At 53.2% G+C, this 16134-nt stretch overlaps 1 protein-coding gene across 7 annotated transcripts in view; it reads left to right on the top strand.

Annotated features, from left to right (window-relative positions):
• The window catches only part of IQSEC1 (IQ motif and Sec7 domain ArfGEF 1), a 539967-nt gene that overhangs the window by 476406 nt on the left and 47427 nt on the right, over window positions 1–16134 (top strand). For all 7 annotated transcript variants that reach the window (XM_054166409.1, XM_054166399.1, XM_054166431.1 and 4 more), the window contains one exon: window positions 1701–2965. In XM_054166409.1, coding sequence (XP_054022384.1) covers window positions 1701–2965 — 1265 coding nt within the window. The remainder of the gene's footprint in view (window positions 1–1700; window positions 2966–16134) is intronic.

Raw genomic sequence — 16134 nt, 5'->3', positions numbered from 1 at the left:
TCAGCTTAAATCCCTTCCCCCTTGTTTTGTTGCTAGACACCCTCACAAGTCTCCTTTGGAGTTATTCAAGACCCACCTGGATGAGTTCCTGTGTGACCTGCTCTAGGTGACGCTGCTCTGGCAGGGGTTTGGATTACATGATTTCTCAAGCTCCCTTCCAGCCCTTAACATGATTCTGCGATTCTGTGAAAAGCCCCTCTGCAGCCTTCCTGCAGGCTCCCTTCAGGTGCTGGCAGGCAGCAGGGTTATCCTCTCAGGGTCTGTTTGGTTGTCTCAGCACAGCTGTTAGTGTGGAGCTTTCAGCTTTGCCTTTCAGCAAGAGAATACAGAATTAGCCAGGTTGCAAAAGACCTTCCAGATCATCAAGTCCAACCTATCACCCAACACCATCTAATCAACTAGCTGGAAATGACTGGCTGGAAAGCAGCACTGAGGAGAGACTTGGGGGTGCTGGTGGACGAGAAGCTCACCATGAGCTCTCAATGTGCACTTGCAGCCCGGAAAGCAAATCAGAGCCTGGGCTGCAGCAAGAGAAGTGTGGCCAGCAGGGCAAGGGAGGGGATTCTCCCCCTCTGCTCAGCTCTGCTGAGACCCCACCTGCAGTACTGCCTCTGGAGCCCCTATTACAAGAGGGATCTGGAGGTGCTGGAAGGTGTCCAGAGAAGGGCCACGAGGCTGAGCAGAGGGCTGGAGCTGCTCTGCTGTGAGGACAGACTGAAGGAGTTGGGGCTGTTCAGTCTGGAGAAGAGAAGGCTCCCAGGTGACCTAATTGTGGCCTTCCAGTATCTGAAGGGGGCTCCAAGAAGGCTGGGGAGGGACTTCTCAGGATCTCAGGTAGTGATAGGACTAGGGGGAATGGAATGAAGGTGGAGGTGGGGAGATTCAGGCTGGACCTGAGGAGGAAGTTCTTCCCCATGAGAGTGGTGAAGCCCTGGAATGGGTTGTCCAGGGAGGTGGTTGAGGCCCCGTCCCTGGAGGTGTTTAAGCCCAGACTGGATGAGGCTCTGGCCAGGCTGATCTAGTGTGGGGTGTCCCTGCCCATGGCAGGGGGGTTGGAACTAGATGATCCTTGTGGTCCCTTCCAACCCTGACTGATACTGTGATACTCTTAAGTAAACCATGGCACCAAGTGCCTCATCCAGGCTCTTCTTAAACTCCACCACCTCCCTGGGCAGCACATCCTAATGGCCAAACTCACTTTTCTGGAAAGAATTTCTTCATAACTTCCAGCCTAAACCTCCCCTGGCACACCTTGAGACTGTGTCCTCTTGTTCTGGTGCTGGGTGCCTGGGAGAAGAGACCAACCCCCACCTGGCTACAACTTCTCTTCAGGGAGTTGTAGAGAGCAAGAAGGTCTCCCCTGAGCCTCCTCTTCTCCAGGCTAAGCAACCCCAACTCCCTCAGCCTCTCCTCACAGGGCTGTGCTCCAGACCCCTCCCCAGCTTTGTTGCCCTTCTCTGGAAGTGTCTCAATGTCCTTCTTAAACTGAGGAGGCCAGAGCTGGACACAGGACTCAAGGTGTGGCCTCAGCAGTGCTGAGCACAGGGCAGAATGACCTCCCTGCTCCTGCTGGCCACACTGTTCCTGATGCAGGCCAGGAGCAGCGTCCGAGGGCGAGAGCCGCTGCGGGGGGCGCGGGTGCCGAGCTTTGGCTGTCTGCCCGGCTGCAGTCACAGCGGCACTGTTGCTGCCTCCCGCAGGTGGAGATGCTAGAACGGAAGTACGGCGGCCGCCTGATCACGCGCCATGCTGCCCGCACCATCCAGACGGCCTTCCGCCAGTACCAGATGAACAAGAACTTCGAGCGGCTGCGCAGCTCCATGTCCGAGAACCGCATGTCCCGCCGCATCGTGCTCTCCAATATGAGAATGCAGTTTTCCTTCGAAGGGCCGGAGAAAGTCCACAGCTCCTACTTCGAAGGCAAGCAAGTGTCCGTCACCAACGACGGCTCCAAGCTGGGCCCCATGGTCGCGCCGGAGTGCGCCGACCTGGAGGAGGCGGCTCCCATGAAGTCTCCGGCGGCCTCCGCCGACTTCGCCGACGCCATCACGGAGCTGGAGGATGCCTTCTCCAGGCAGGTGAAGTCCCTGGCGGAGTCCATCGACGACGCCCTCAACTGCCGCAGCCTGCACTCCGAGGAGGCGCAGACCCCGGACCAGGTGAGGAGCCGCGAGCTGGAGAGGGAGGGCTGCGCGCAGCCCAAGCCGGCCCTGCACGGCGTGGATCACAGGAAGCTGGACGAGATGACGGCCTCCTACAGCGATGTCACCTTGTACATCGACGAGGAAGAGCTGTCCCCGCCCCTCCCGCTCTCCCAGTCGGTAGACAGACCATCCAGCACAGAGTCTGACCTGAGGCTGCGCTCCATGAACTCTTCTCAGGAGTACTGGTCCATGACCCACAAAGATGATAAGCTGGACACCGACACGAGCTGCAGGAGCACGCCCTCGCTGGAGTGTCAGGACCAGAGGATGAGGATGGATCACCTACCGTTGCTAACCATAGAGCCACCCAGCGACAGCTCAGTGGACTTGAGCGACCGCTCGGAGAGGGGGTCGCTAAAGAGACAAAACGCCTACGACCGAGGGATCACGAGCCAGCAAGGCAGCCCTAAGCACATCCCGCACAGTATTCCTGCCAAGATGATATCCCGGGAGGAGCAGGAGGCGAGGCACAGGCCTAGGCCCATCGAGAGTCACTTGGCTATCAATGGCACAGCAAACAGGCAGAGCAAGTCGGAGTCTGATTATTCCGACGGAGACAACGACAGCATCAACAGCACTTCCAACTCCAACGACACAATAAACTGCAGCTCAGAATCTTCTTCCAGAGACAGCCTCAGGGAGCAAACCTTGAGCAAGCAAACCTACCACAAAGAGACTCGCAACAGCTGGGACTCCCCTGCCTTCAGCAACGATGTGATCAGGAAGCGCCATTACAGGATCGGCCTCAACCTCTTCAACAAGTAAGTGCACCCTTTCCCCTCCTTTGCTCTCTGTACCCCTGAGCCAGGAGTGCTGTTCTGTCAGGTGAGGACAACTAGTGCCTGATCTCCCTGAGCCAGGAGTGCTGTTCTGTCAGGTAAGGACAACTAGTGCCTGATCTCCCTGAGCCAGGAGTGCTGTTCTTCTGACAGGTAAGGACAGCTAGTGTCTGATGCTGACTGGTGGTTGGAAAGCCATGCTGCTTGTGCTGGCTGCTCACCTTAGAGTGTTTACAGGTTGACATCTTCAGAGTTAAACAGCTTCAGGGGAAAAGAGGAAAATGTAATTATGTGTACACAGAGTCATGGAAGCATTTGGGTTGGAAGAGAGGCTTAAAATCGTTGAGTCTAAGCATTCTCTAACTGTACCAAGTCTAGGGCTAACCCACGGCCTTCAGCACCATATCTACGTGGCTTTGAAGCATCACCAGGGATGGTGACTCCACCACTGCCCTGGGGAGCCTGTTCCAGTGGTTGAGACTCCCTTCAGGGAAGAAGTTCCTTCTAATATCCAACTCAGACCTCCCCTGGTGCAGCACGAACCCATTTCCTCTCATCCTGTCACTTGTTACTAGGGAGAAAAGACCAACCCCCATCTCTCTCCAGCCTCCTTTCAAGGAGTTGTAGAGAGCAAGGAGTTCTCCCCTCAGCCTCCTCTTCTCCAGACTGAACAACCCCATTTCCTTCAGCTGCTCCTCACCAGCTCTGTTCTCCAGACCTTTCACCAGCTTTGGTGTCCTTCTCTGGACCTGCTCCAGCCCCTCAATGTCCTTCTTGGAGTGAGGTAGTAAAGAGTGTAGATGGTGGTAACCCAGCAGAAGATTCATAGAATTCCTTTCTTGTTGAGAAATATGGTGGTGCAGTCCTGATCCATTTTTGGTCTTAGAACAAATGCAGCTTTCTTCCTGCCCTAATCATGGAGGCATTGTAGAAGCTGTCCTCTGGGAACTAGAACTAGCAAGCAGTGTGAGATGAGTTTCCTGTTCACCATGGGCAGAGCCTGGAAGGGGTTCAGCAGATTGCAGCAAAACTTTGATACTAAAACCTGAAGTGCTGAATATTTTCTCCCTGCAGAAATGTTTATTCTGTATCACTGAATGTGTATTTCTCCCTATGAATGAAGGTTTTGCCATGTATGGAGCTATTTGGCTTTCTCTAACACAACTTTCTCAGGTTTTTTTGTTTTCTGGAAACACTTTCTGCTTTGGCCATTTGCCTGTGGCTGCAGCAAATCAGGAATGTGATGACAGAGGGTTAACAAACAACAGGACACAACTCTCAGCTCTTCTTCACAGGCCTGAGGCTGCAGAGTTCTCAGCGGGACTGGCACACTCTGAAGCTAAGAGCAGCAAGGTGGTTGGCGTTACAGTTCCTAGGTTTTGATGGCTGCTCAGTTACTCCCAGTGTGCCAGTTGCCCTGCCCTAGGATGGCTGTCATTTCCTTAAGCCCCTTCTGGCACTGGTGTTACAAAGCTCCTCAGAACACTGACATGAAAGATGCTAAGTGCCAGAATTGATTTTTTTCCTCCCTGGTTTTATTGAAAATGCTGTTGGCTGCTCACAGTATTTGTAGGAGGTTTGAAGGTTTCCTACAGGATATCTTCATGAAAGTTTTGTAGCTTCTGAGAGCTAACAGGTCACTGGATCAGAGAATTGTTTGGGTTGGAAGAGACCTTTAAGATCCTTGAGTGCAGTCATTAACCCAGCACTGCCAGGTCACCACTAAACCATGACCCTCAGCACCACAGCTACATGGCTTTGAAACCCCTCCAGGGATGTGGACTCCAGCACAGTATCACAGTATCACAGTATCACAGTAACTAAGGTTGGAAGAGACCCCAAGGATCATCAAGTCCAACCTGTTCCAACAGACCTCACAACTAGATCATAGCACCAAGCGCCACGTCCAATCTCCCCTTGAACACCTCCAGGGACGGCGACTCCACCACCTCCCTGGGCAGCCCATTCCAATGACGAATGACTCGCTCAGTGAAGAACTTTTTCCTCACCTCGAGTCTAAACCTCTCCTGGCACAGCTCGAGACTGTGTCCCCTTGTTCTGGTGCTGGTTGCCTGGGAGAAGAGACCAACCCCCACCTGGCTACAACCACCCTTCAGGTAGTTGTAGAGGGCAATGAGGTCGCCTCTGATCCTTCTCTTCTCCAGGCTAAGCAACCCCAGCTCCCTCAGCCTCTCCTCACAGGGCTGTGCTCCAGACCCCTCCTCAGCTTTGTTGCCCTTCTCTGGACACCTTCCAGTATCTCAACATCTTTCCTAACCTGAGGAGCCCAGAGCTGGACCCAGGACTCAAGGTGTGGCCTAAGCAGTGCTGAGCACAGGGCACAAGGACTTCCCTGCTCCTGCTGGCCACACTCTTCCTGATGCAGGCCAGGATGCGCTTGGCCTTCTTGGCCACCTGGGCACACTGCAGGCTCATGTTCAGCCTACTATCAACCAGCACCCCCAGGTCCCTCTCTGCCTGGCTGCTCTCAGCCACTCTGACCCCAGCCTGTAGCACTGTCTGGGGTTGCTGTGGCCAATCTGCAGAACCTGGCACTTGGATGTGTTCAGTCTCATGCCCTTGGACTCTGCCCATCTGTCCAGCCTGTCCAGGTCCCTCTGCAAAGCCTCTCTACCCTCCAGCAGTTCAACTCCTGCCCCCAGCTTGGTGTCATCTGCAAATGTACTGATGATGGACTCAATGCCCTCCTCCAGATCATCAATAAAGATATTGAACAGGCTGGGGCCCAGCACTGATCCCTGGGGGACACCACTGGTGCCTGGCTGCCAGCTGGCTGTGGCACCATTCCCCACCACTCTCTGGGCTCAGCCTCCAGCCAGTTCCTAACCCAGCTCAGAGTGCTGCTGTCCAAGCCAGGGGCTGACAGCTTGGCCAGCAGTTTGCTGTAGGGGACAGTGTCAAAGGCCTTGCTGAAGTCCAGGCAGACTACATCCACAGCCTGCCCCACATCCACCAGGCAGTCACCTGGGCATAGGAGGAGATCAGGTTGGTAAGGCAGGACCTGCCCTTCCTAAATCCATGCTGGCTGGGCCTGATCCCTTGGCCATCCTGTAAGTGCTGTGTGATTCCACTCAAGATGACCTCTTCCATCATCTTGCCTGGCACTGAGGTCAGGCTGACAGGCCTGGAATTCCCTGGCTCATCCAACCGGCCCTTCTTGTGGATGGGCATCAAACCAACTGGAAGTCACTCAAAGATACTGTGCAGCTTTTTCTACTGCTGAAGTAGACTGGGTGGGAAGGTAAATCTGTGCTTGCTTTGGAAGATTGCAAACATGGAGGTGCTTGGAGCTGGGGGGAAGGTGCTGGCTGGCTTTTGAGAGACTTGGTGTTCACTCAGGGGTTTGCACAGTAAATTAAGCCCGAAGCAGTCAATGATCGGTGAATGTCAGGCTTGATAATGCAGTCTTTGGAATCAGTTGCAGAGGGCTGTGAGGAAAAAGGTGAGTGGCAGAAGTGCTGCAGCAGCACACAGCAAGAAATAGGAGCACTGGAAGTTGTCACACTTCTAGTGGTGTGCTGAAAATGAGAAGAAGAGGAGAGAAGAACAGGGGCTGTTACTTGAAACACATCTCATTGATCCTGCTGCATGGGCTTGAATGGCTTTGTATGCACTGGCTGGTTGTAAGACGCCTTCTGCCTAGCTTCAGCAGTGAGTTCTAGAACAGAACCCCAGGCAGCACCTCTCTCTCTGAGCTTCTGCTCCATGTGATTGTTTCCATCCCCCACCGCATTTTCTCTCCAGTAATGATACAGAACTGAAGGTTCTCATTTCCTTCTGCCGCATCACTCTGATTCTGTTGATAGCTTGGGTTGTCCCCAGTTATCCCACATTTGATTGTGGCTCTGTGAGTTCCCAGGCTGTGACATTTTCACTAATAGCTTTATTTCCCCTCTGTGCAGCCTCAGGCTCTTGGACCATCACTGAATGTGGTGGTGCACAAATCTGTAAGCTCTTTGGAAATGGGAGCTGGGGAAGTTCCAAAGCTTGCTTCTTGAAGGCGTTCAGGAGGAGACTCTGGGGAGGGTATCAGGTGGGATGGCAAATTGAATGCAATTTGTTGAGGTTAAGTGAAAGGGGTAGAGATTGTGTTGAGCTGCTCTCCAGGCTTTACAAGTGATGATTTCTTCTAGGTGAAGAATCCTTTTCCTTTTTACAGCTGTGCTATACAGGTCCATTAGTTTCAAATCACTTCTGACTATTATGCTCCTTGTTCCCAGCACACCGAGCTTGTCCCTGCTGACTGCAGGGGGAATTGGACAAGATGACCTTTGAGTGTCCTTTCCAGCTCAATGCATTCCATGGTTCTATGATTCTGTCTTGTGTGTCCAAATGTTTATTGACAGGAAAGCCAGGTCCTGGGTGTTGTAAAGGAGGATTGCCCAGGCTGGTTAGACACAAGCCAGGAAGGGGATCTGCAGGGCAGGTGGATGTTCTGCAACTCAGTCCCAGCTTTGCAGTTCCTCTCTCCTGATGTGGCAAAAATGCAACTGCTCAGCATCTCCTATGAGCAAGGGTCTGCCTGTGCATACAGTTGTGTGTTACAAACTGCTTCTGCTGCCTATCCTGTGGCCAGATTGTCCTGCTTTCAGCCAGAGCAGAACTGATTCTGGTCAGGGCTGTGACTTCCCAGCTCAGTCTCTACAATTGCTGCAGCTCAGGGCAGCTTTGCACAGCCAGGGGCTGCTTCTAGCAGGGTGAAGCTGATGGGGAGAGTTCCTGCCAAGGGCTGGGCTGCAGAAAGGTTCTGCCTTTGACTTGCTCCTCTGCAGGAGGGTACTGACACATCTTGTGCCCTCCCTTGGGTGGGAGGAGTGGCCAGGACAGGTGACCCTCAACTGCCCAACAAGGGATTCCATCCCGTGGATGGCATCTTCGGGAGAAAGTTGAGGGATCACCATGATCAAGCCAATTCTTCACTGGCTGGTGTCCCAGGAAGACTCTGCCCTTCTGCCTTCCATCCTGATCTTGTGTATTCCTGACTCCAGTGCCTGAATTTGGTTCCCATCTGCTGCTGAGTCCAGCCTGGGACTTGCCTAGTGCCTGGCCCAGCACTGTTGGTGCCATCATTGCCATCAGGGCTTGGGTTCCATATTAGTTTGTGTGTCTCTGTCTCTGTTTCATTGGATTGTTCTTCTTCCCATGCCAGCTGGTTTAGTTTCTTTCCCAGCCCATCAGCCTCTCTCCCTTTCTCTTCCCTTTCAGAAGGCAGAGGGCTTCATGGAGAGCCTCTGGCACTCCGCTGGCATGTAGCCCAGCCCTGACACAGACCCTGGGCTGGGATACATTTTGAAGTCCACTCTCCAGTGTTCAAGCCAAGGCATCAGAAGTGTTTCAGATGTCTTTTGGCCACGTGATCCTCCGTGGCAGACATGAGGTCTCCGAGTGAGGGAGCAGCACTGGAGTTGGCAGCGAGGCGCGGGGAGGATGTGTGCTCCAGCCCGGCGGAAGGGCTGCACGGAGCTGTGCCTTGCAGCTTACCCCTTCCAACAGGGCTTTTCCACATGTCTGCACCTATCAGGGGCAGGTTTTGTTGCAAGAACTTCATGTTTATTTCATTACCACCTTTACAATGTTCCTGGTAGATGAAGATGTAGATGAGTATGAAGATTGCAACAGTGTGCCCAGGCGGCCAAGAGCGCCAATGGCATCCTGGCCTGCATCAGGAACAAGTGTGGCCAGCAGGAGCAGGGAGGTCATTCTGCCCCTGTACACTGCACTGGTTAGGCCACACCTGTCCAGTTCTGGGCCCCTCAGGTTAGGAAGGGTGTTGACTTGCTGGAAGGTGTCCAGAGAAGGGCAATAAAGCTGGGGAGGGGTTTGGAACACAAGCCCTATGAGGAGAGACTGAAGGAGCTGGGCTTGCCTGGCCTGGAGAAGAGGAGGCTCAGGGGAGACCTTCTTGCTCTCTACAACTACCTGAAGGGAGGTTGTAGGCAGGCGAAGTTGGTCTCTTCTCCCAGGCAGCCAGTACCAGAACAAGAGGACACAGTCTCAGGCTGCACCAGGGTAGGTTTAGGCTGGAGTTTAGGAAGAAGTTGTACACAGAGAGAGTGATTGCCCATTGGAATGGGCTGCCCAGGGAGGTGGTGGAGTCACCATCACTGGAGGTGTTTAGGAGGAGACTTGACAGGGTGCTTGGTGCCATGGTTGAGTTGATTAGTTGGTGTTGGATGATAGGTTGGACTCGATGATCTTGAAGGTCTCTTCCAACCTGGTTAATTCTATTCTATTCTATTCTATGATCCCAACCCTTACTGACCGATGAATCTGTGTTGTTTCTTTCTGGTGTGTGAAACGCAAAGGATTTGGAGCCTCGGAGAGGAGCACGGATTGCAGTAAATGCTTTTGCTTTGGTCACCAGGGAGTGCTGAAAGAAAGAGGTTTTTGAAAGCATGGAAAGTCAGGATCCTCACAATTGAAGTTTCAGCAGATGGCTTTGTTAATTTCCTGGCTTTCCTGTTACAATTCTTTCCAGAGGCCCAACAGCTGGGGACAGAGTGGCTGGGAGCAGCCAGGCAGAAAGGGACCTGGGGTTAGTGGTTGACAGCAGCTGAACATGAGCCAGCAGTGTGTCCAGGTGGCCAAGAAGGCCAAGGGCATCCTGGCCTGCATCAGGAAGAGCGTGGCCAGCAGGAGCAGGGAAGTCCTTGTGCCCTGTGCTCAGCACTGGTTAGGCCACACCTGGAGTCCTGTGTCCAGTTCTGGGCTCCTCAGCTTAGGAAAGATGTTGAGATGCTGGAAGGTGTCCAGAGAAGGGCAACAAAGCTGGGGAGGGGTCTGGAGCACAGCCCTGTGAGGAGAGGCTGAGGGAGCTGGGGTTGCTTAGCCTGGAGAAGAGGAGGCTCAGGGGAGACCTTCTTGCTCTCTCCAACTCCCTGAAGGGAGGTTGTAGCCAGGAGGGGGTTGGTCTCTTGTCTCAGGCAAGCAGCACCAGAACAAGAGTCTCAAGCTGTACCAGGGGAGGTTTAGGCTGGATGTTAGGAAGAAATTTCTTCTCAGAAAGAGAGATTGGTCATTGGGATGTGCTGCCCAGGGAGGTGGTGGAGTCACCATCCCTGGAGGTGTTTAAGAGGAGCCTGGCTGAGGCATTTGGTGCCATGGTTTAGTTGATTAGATGGTGTTGGGTGAGAGGTTGGACTTGATGATCTTGAAGGTCTTTTCCAATCTGGTTAATTCTGTGTTCTGTATTCAGTTTCTGACCAGAGGCCCTTTCCTAGAATAGCTGATTCTGGGTGGAGTCAAAGCAGAGCACAACTGGTGGGCACTTGGTCACTGTTACATGCAGAACAGGAGCAGCACAAAGGTCCTTGGAGAGTGGAGAACACAAGAGAGTAGAGAAAAAACTATAGGTAATAAAAATCCATTGTCAAGGTCAGGGCTGGGCTGGTCACTAGATGAGTACCAGAGGCCCTCCATGAACTCCCCTGCCTTCCTAAAGGGAAGAAAGAGAGAGACTGATGGGGTGGGAAAGAAACTAAACCAGATGGATTGGAAATGAGAACAATCCCATGGAATAGAGACAGAAACCAATATTGAACCCAAGCCCTGATTGGCACCACTGGTGCTGGGGGCAGGCACTGGGCAAGTCCCAGGCTGGACTCAGCAGCAGACAGAAACCAAATTCAGGTGTTGGATTCTGGAACTGGGTCAGGATGGAAGGCAGAAGGGACAGAGTCCTCCTGGGACACCAGGCAGCGAATAAGAGGCTTGACCCTGGTGATCCCTCAGCTTTCTCCTGAAGATGCCATCCATGGGATGGAATCCCTCATTGGGCAGTTGAGTCATCTCTCCTGTCTGCTCCTCCCTGCAGCTGCCACCTCTGACTTCCTGTATCCCAATGTGGGGCAGAGGATTTAGCAGTGCCCTTGGTCTGCACCCCCAGCCCTTGGCAGGAACTCTGCCCATCAGCTTCTTGCTGCTAGAAGCAGCCTCTGGCTGTGCAAAGCTGCCCTGAACTGCAGAAATTGCAAAGACTGAGCTGGGAAGTCACAGCCCTGAATAGAATCAGTTCTGCTCTGGCTCAAAGCAGGACAAACATTTTTCTGGGGGTTTTATCCCTTGATCAGTTTGTTTGGAACTCTACCTCGGTGCTGAGTTTGGAATCTGTGTGCTGTTTGAAGCAGTATGCTTTACAAGAGATGTGTAAAACCTCACCCAAACCCAATGATCTCTGCCCAAGAAATCGCAGCCGAGTAGCAGCTTCTGCACATCCTCCTGGCTGTGAATGGCAGCAGTGATTCCCTGCTGCCAGTAGCTGTCAGATGGTGTGGTGCCATTCATTGCCTTCCCAAAGGAAGGAGTGCAGGTGCATGCCCAGAGAGCAGGGCTCCCAGGGAGGCTTGGTGAGGCCAGCTGTGTTGAATCAGGCCTTTTCTTCAGTGGGGTTTGGAAGGGATGGAGTCTGGGAGAAATCACACTAGAAATCATTTCTCCCTCGGAGGCAGAAGGAAAACACTACCTAGAAAGGTTTATTTTGCAGACTCCAAAGCCCTGCCAATGCAAATCCAGCCTTTGAGGCTGGTTTGCTTATAAACAAGGCTTCAAGAGCCCTTTTGACTGCTGCTTGAAAAGAGGGGGGGGGGGGGGGGGGAAAAAGAGAAGAAAAGAAAAAGAAATAGAGAAGTTGACAAAGGCCCAAGTGCAAAGGGCTGGGATTGTATTCTCCTGTTTGTTTTGACTGCAGGCTGGAAATACCAGGTTTGCCAGTTGCTGCAGGCCAGGCTGGTAGGATTTTCGGGTTCCGTTGTGCCAGCAGCGCGCCGCTGGTTGGAGCAGAGTCAGGCGGCCCCGGCGGCTGGGCGGCGGCAGGGGGAGGGAGGGCGCCCTGCCCGCGGGCCGGCCCCGCGCTCGGCAGCGGCAGGCTGCAGCCCTCTGCCGCAGCAGGAGCTTGCCGGCCAGGTGCCCTTCTCTCGTGCCACCGGTGGCTCCTTGCCAGGTGTTTGTGGCTACCAGGTACGTGTGGTGATAAAGCTGCCCTCAGTCCCTGCCTCTTCAAACCCGTGGCGCGTCTGCCGAGCCCCAGCCAGCGGAGCGCAGCGCAGGGATCTTCAGCACCCGCTGGGCTGGGGGTACAAACACCTTCTGTAGTGCCACCCTGAAACCAGCCACATCCTGGGCTGCAGCAAGAGAAGCACAGCCAGCAGGGCCAGGGAGGGGATTCTGCCCCTCTGCTCCACTCTGCTGAGAACACACCTGGAGCTCTGTGTCCGGTGCTGCAGCCTCTGTGCCAGGAAGGATCTGGAGGTGCTGGAAGGTGTCCAAAGAAGGGCCACAAGGATGAGCAGAGGGCTGGAGCTGCTCTGCTCTGAGGACAGACTGAGAGTTGGGGCTGTTCAGTCTGGAGAAGAGAAGGCTCTGAGGAGACCTTTTTGTGGCCTTGCAGTATCTGCAGGGGGCTCCAAGGAAGCTGGGGAGGGACTTTGGAGGGTGTCAGGGAGTGATAGGACTGGGGGGGGGGGGGGATGGAGCAAAACTAGAAGTGGGGAGATTCAGGTTGAATGTTAGGAAGAAGTTGTTCCCCCTGAGGGTGGTGAGAGACTGGCACAGGTTGCCCAAGGAGGTGGTGGCAGCCTCCTGCCTGGAGGTTTTTGCAGCCAGGCTGGATGTGGCTGTGAGCAACCTGCTGTAGTGTGAGGTGTCCCTGCCCATGGCAGGGGGATTGGAACTGGCTGATCCTTGAGGTCCCTTCCAACCCTAAAATTCTATGATTCTATGTTTGGTGGAAGGCTTTGTAGCCATGAGGTACATCTTGGATGTAAATGAGCATCAACCACTTTACATTGCTGGAGGAGAGGCTGGGCTATAAATATTTTCATCATAAGTTTTCCCAGATGTCTTTTACTCCCCATTCCCTCTTTCTTAATCTCTGGAAAGGGTAGTGACAGATGGAAAACCATTCCCCATGTGTTCTCAGCCCATGCAGCATACTGCTTTGGGGAGTTCTGTGTAGCTTCCTTTCTGACAGGGTATTATCAAGGCTCCCACTGTTCCCAAGTGCTCTCAAGGGATTTATGGACAGGGTTAATAAGGCAGGAGGATCTGGCTGCATTATGCAGTGATGTAAGCACTGAGGCCCCACAGGCTTCATTTCATTCATGGTGGGGATGATTTTATTCAGAATTTAAAGATGACTCTTGATAAGAATTGGATGCCAGTTCCAGGAGCAGACTTTCTCACACATTGAGATTGCTGCCTCCAAGCCTGGCTCAATGGATTCTATTCTTGGCTTAAATCATAGGCAAGTGCTGTTGGAGGGCACCCACCAGTGTTTAACTCTCTGCCTCGAGCCTGAGCACATCATCATAATCACCCCCTCGCCTCCCAAGGAGCTGGATTTTCTCCCCTTGGTCCTCCACTACAGCTGCATTGTAATTGTAGAGTCAGAGCATTGTTTTGGTTGGAAGAGACCTTCAGGGTCACTGAACCCAACCTGGGCTGTGTCCAAAGCACAGTGACAGCAGACTGAGGGAGTGGATCCTGCCTCTCTACTCTGCTCTGCTTAGACCCCACCTGGAGCATTGTGTCCAGCTCTGGGGCTCCCAGCGCAAGAAGGACCTGGAACTGTTGGAGCAGGTCCCGAGGAGGCCACAAAGATGAGCAGAGGGCTGGAGACAGGCTGAGAGAGTTGGGGTTGTTCAGCCTGAGGAAGAGAAGGCTTCAGGGAGACATCACAGCAGCCTTCCAGTACCTGAAGGGAAGCTGGGGCTCTTGACAAGGGCTGGGAGTGACAGGACAAGGGGCAATGGCTTTGAGCTGGGAGAGTAGAGATTGACATTGGATATTAGGAAGAAATTCTTTCCAGTGAGGGTGGGGAGACACTGAACAGGTTGCCCAGGGAGGTTGTGGATGTTCCCTCCCTGGAGGTGTTCAAGGCCAGGTTGGATGAGGCCTTGAGCAAGCTGGGCTGGTGGGAGGTATCCCAGCCCATGGCAGGGGGTTGGAACTAGCTGAGCTTTAAGATCCCTTCCAACCCAAACCAGTCTGTGGTTGTGTGATTCCATGATGTTAACTGACAGATTTCTCTGTTTTACTAAGCAGATGGGAGAGAAACTTGCAGAGTGCTGGCAGGGTTATAGCAGAGACACAACTGCAAATGGCAGCTCTCACTGGAAGTCTCAGACACCCAGTAATGATGCTGGTGAGAAGGCACATGTTTCATCCTCTCAACAGAGTCTGTGTTTGCCATCATTTACATGCAGGGAGAGATTGAAGGTAGTTTGGATTCCTCAGTGCTGTTACACTCAGGAAGCACTGCAAAACTCCCCTTTGAAACCCTTAAAAGCTGCCAGATGTGTTTTCTCAGGCATTCATTAGTTGAAATGTTGTAATAAGTGTATTAATCTGGTGTTCCTCTACACCCGTCACATGCCTCAGGAGTTCCCCTCAAGATGCTGAAGATAGTCTCTGTGTTGCCTTCACTCAGGCTTCCATTCAGCAGGCTGGAGTCTGAGAACATGAAGTTTTAGGCTGTCTCCCTTAGAATGATCTTTGAGGTCTCTTCCAGCCTTGGTGATTCTGTGAATTTTAGGGTGAAGGTTTGTTGGAAACACTTCTAATTATTTTAGGCTTTGAAAGTGCAGATGGAGTAGGAGGGGGAAGGTGTGAATCAAACTAAGTTGATTCAGTTTAGCTTTGAACTAATTCTTTGGACACTAATTCTTTGGATCACAAAAGCATAGAATGCTGGGGGTTGGAAGGGGGCTCTGAAGATCATCAAGTTCAACCCCACTGCCAGAGCAGGATCACCTAGGGTAGGTCACACAGGAACATGTCCAGGCAGTCTCCAGAGATGGAGTCTCCATCGTCTCTCTGGGCAGCCTGCTCCAGTGCTCTGCCACCCTCAGAGTAAAGAAGTTCCTTCTCAGAAGCCTCCAGGGAGACCTTAGAGCAGCCTTCCAGTACCTGAAAACGGCCTGCAAGAAAGCTGGGAAGGGACTTTTGACAAGGTCTTGTAATGAATAGGATGAGGAGGAATGGGTTGAAGCTTGAGAAGAGCAGATTGAGACTGGAGATGAGGAAGAAATTCTTTCCAGTGAGGGTGGGGAGACACTGGCACAGGTTGCCCAGGGAGGCTGTGGATGCCCCCTCCCTGGAGATGTTCAGGGCCAGGTTGGATGAGGCCTTGAGCAAGCTGGGCTGGTGGGAGGTGTCCCTGCCCATAGGAGGAGGTTGGAACTAGAGTATCTTTAAGGTCCCTTCCAAGCCAAACCTTTCTATGTATCTGTGTTTAGATGTAACTTGCTGTGTTCACGTTTCTGCCCATGATGCTCTCCTGCCTCTCTCCTATCTGGTCTGTGAGGTCTTTGCCCATCCTGTACCCTCCTGTGTTTTAGGGAATAATTCAACAGGAGGAGGGAAGGGGAGACAAGAGCTGTGTTCTCCCAGAGCCCTCTGCCATCCTCATGCATATTCTGAGGGGGACCTCGCTGTGGTTCCAACATCTGGAGTGCAGATTATTCAGCCACAGACAGTTCCAAGCGCAAGGCAAATCAAAGCTCTCCATGCAGCCTGTCCTTGAACACGCCGAGGAGTTAGTAAGAGGGGAGGAATGTTCTTACTGTGACTCTCATTACTCCTGAAAACATTTAGCCCTGAGTGAGAACACCCAAAGGGGAAAACAACAACAAGGAAAAAAACAGCTCTCTGTGTTTTGCTTTGTTCTGTGGGTGTTTTATCTCCCCTCCTTCAGGAGCCATTTTCCCTTCTCTTTTCCCCAGAGAGGGCACTTTGGGTAGCACAGAAAGCCAACTGAACTCCCTGCAGGCAACCAGCACTATTCAGACGTGGGCAGCAGGATTCCCTTCACTGCCCTGAAAAGGGAGCAGAAACTTGAGCAAATGTTGACAGCGGAACCAGCTTTTGGAAGGCTGTGCCAGGGCCAGCAGGAGCTGTGTGAACTGGAGCCCTGCAGGAGCCATTACCTCACCTTCTGCCGCCAGCCCTGCCTGCCCTCAGCCCCGCTGGGCACCGTCCCCCTCCCGCCGCTGCGTGCCGGGAATGGGGAACTGCTGTGCTGGAGCCCTGCCAGGGGCCTAGCTCAGGAGGGAACAGCTGCTGGGTAGAGAATGGCCCCTAGGAAGGGAGGAAGTGGATAGGGTGAGCAGCTCCCAGACCGGCCTAGGGTGAGA

This window comes from Dryobates pubescens, chromosome 1 (assembly GCF_014839835.1).
Source record: "Dryobates pubescens isolate bDryPub1 chromosome 1, bDryPub1.pri, whole genome shotgun sequence".
Lineage (NCBI taxonomy): Eukaryota > Metazoa > Chordata > Aves > Piciformes > Picidae > Dryobates > Dryobates pubescens.
This window is presented reverse-complemented; position numbering and strand designations above follow the sequence as displayed.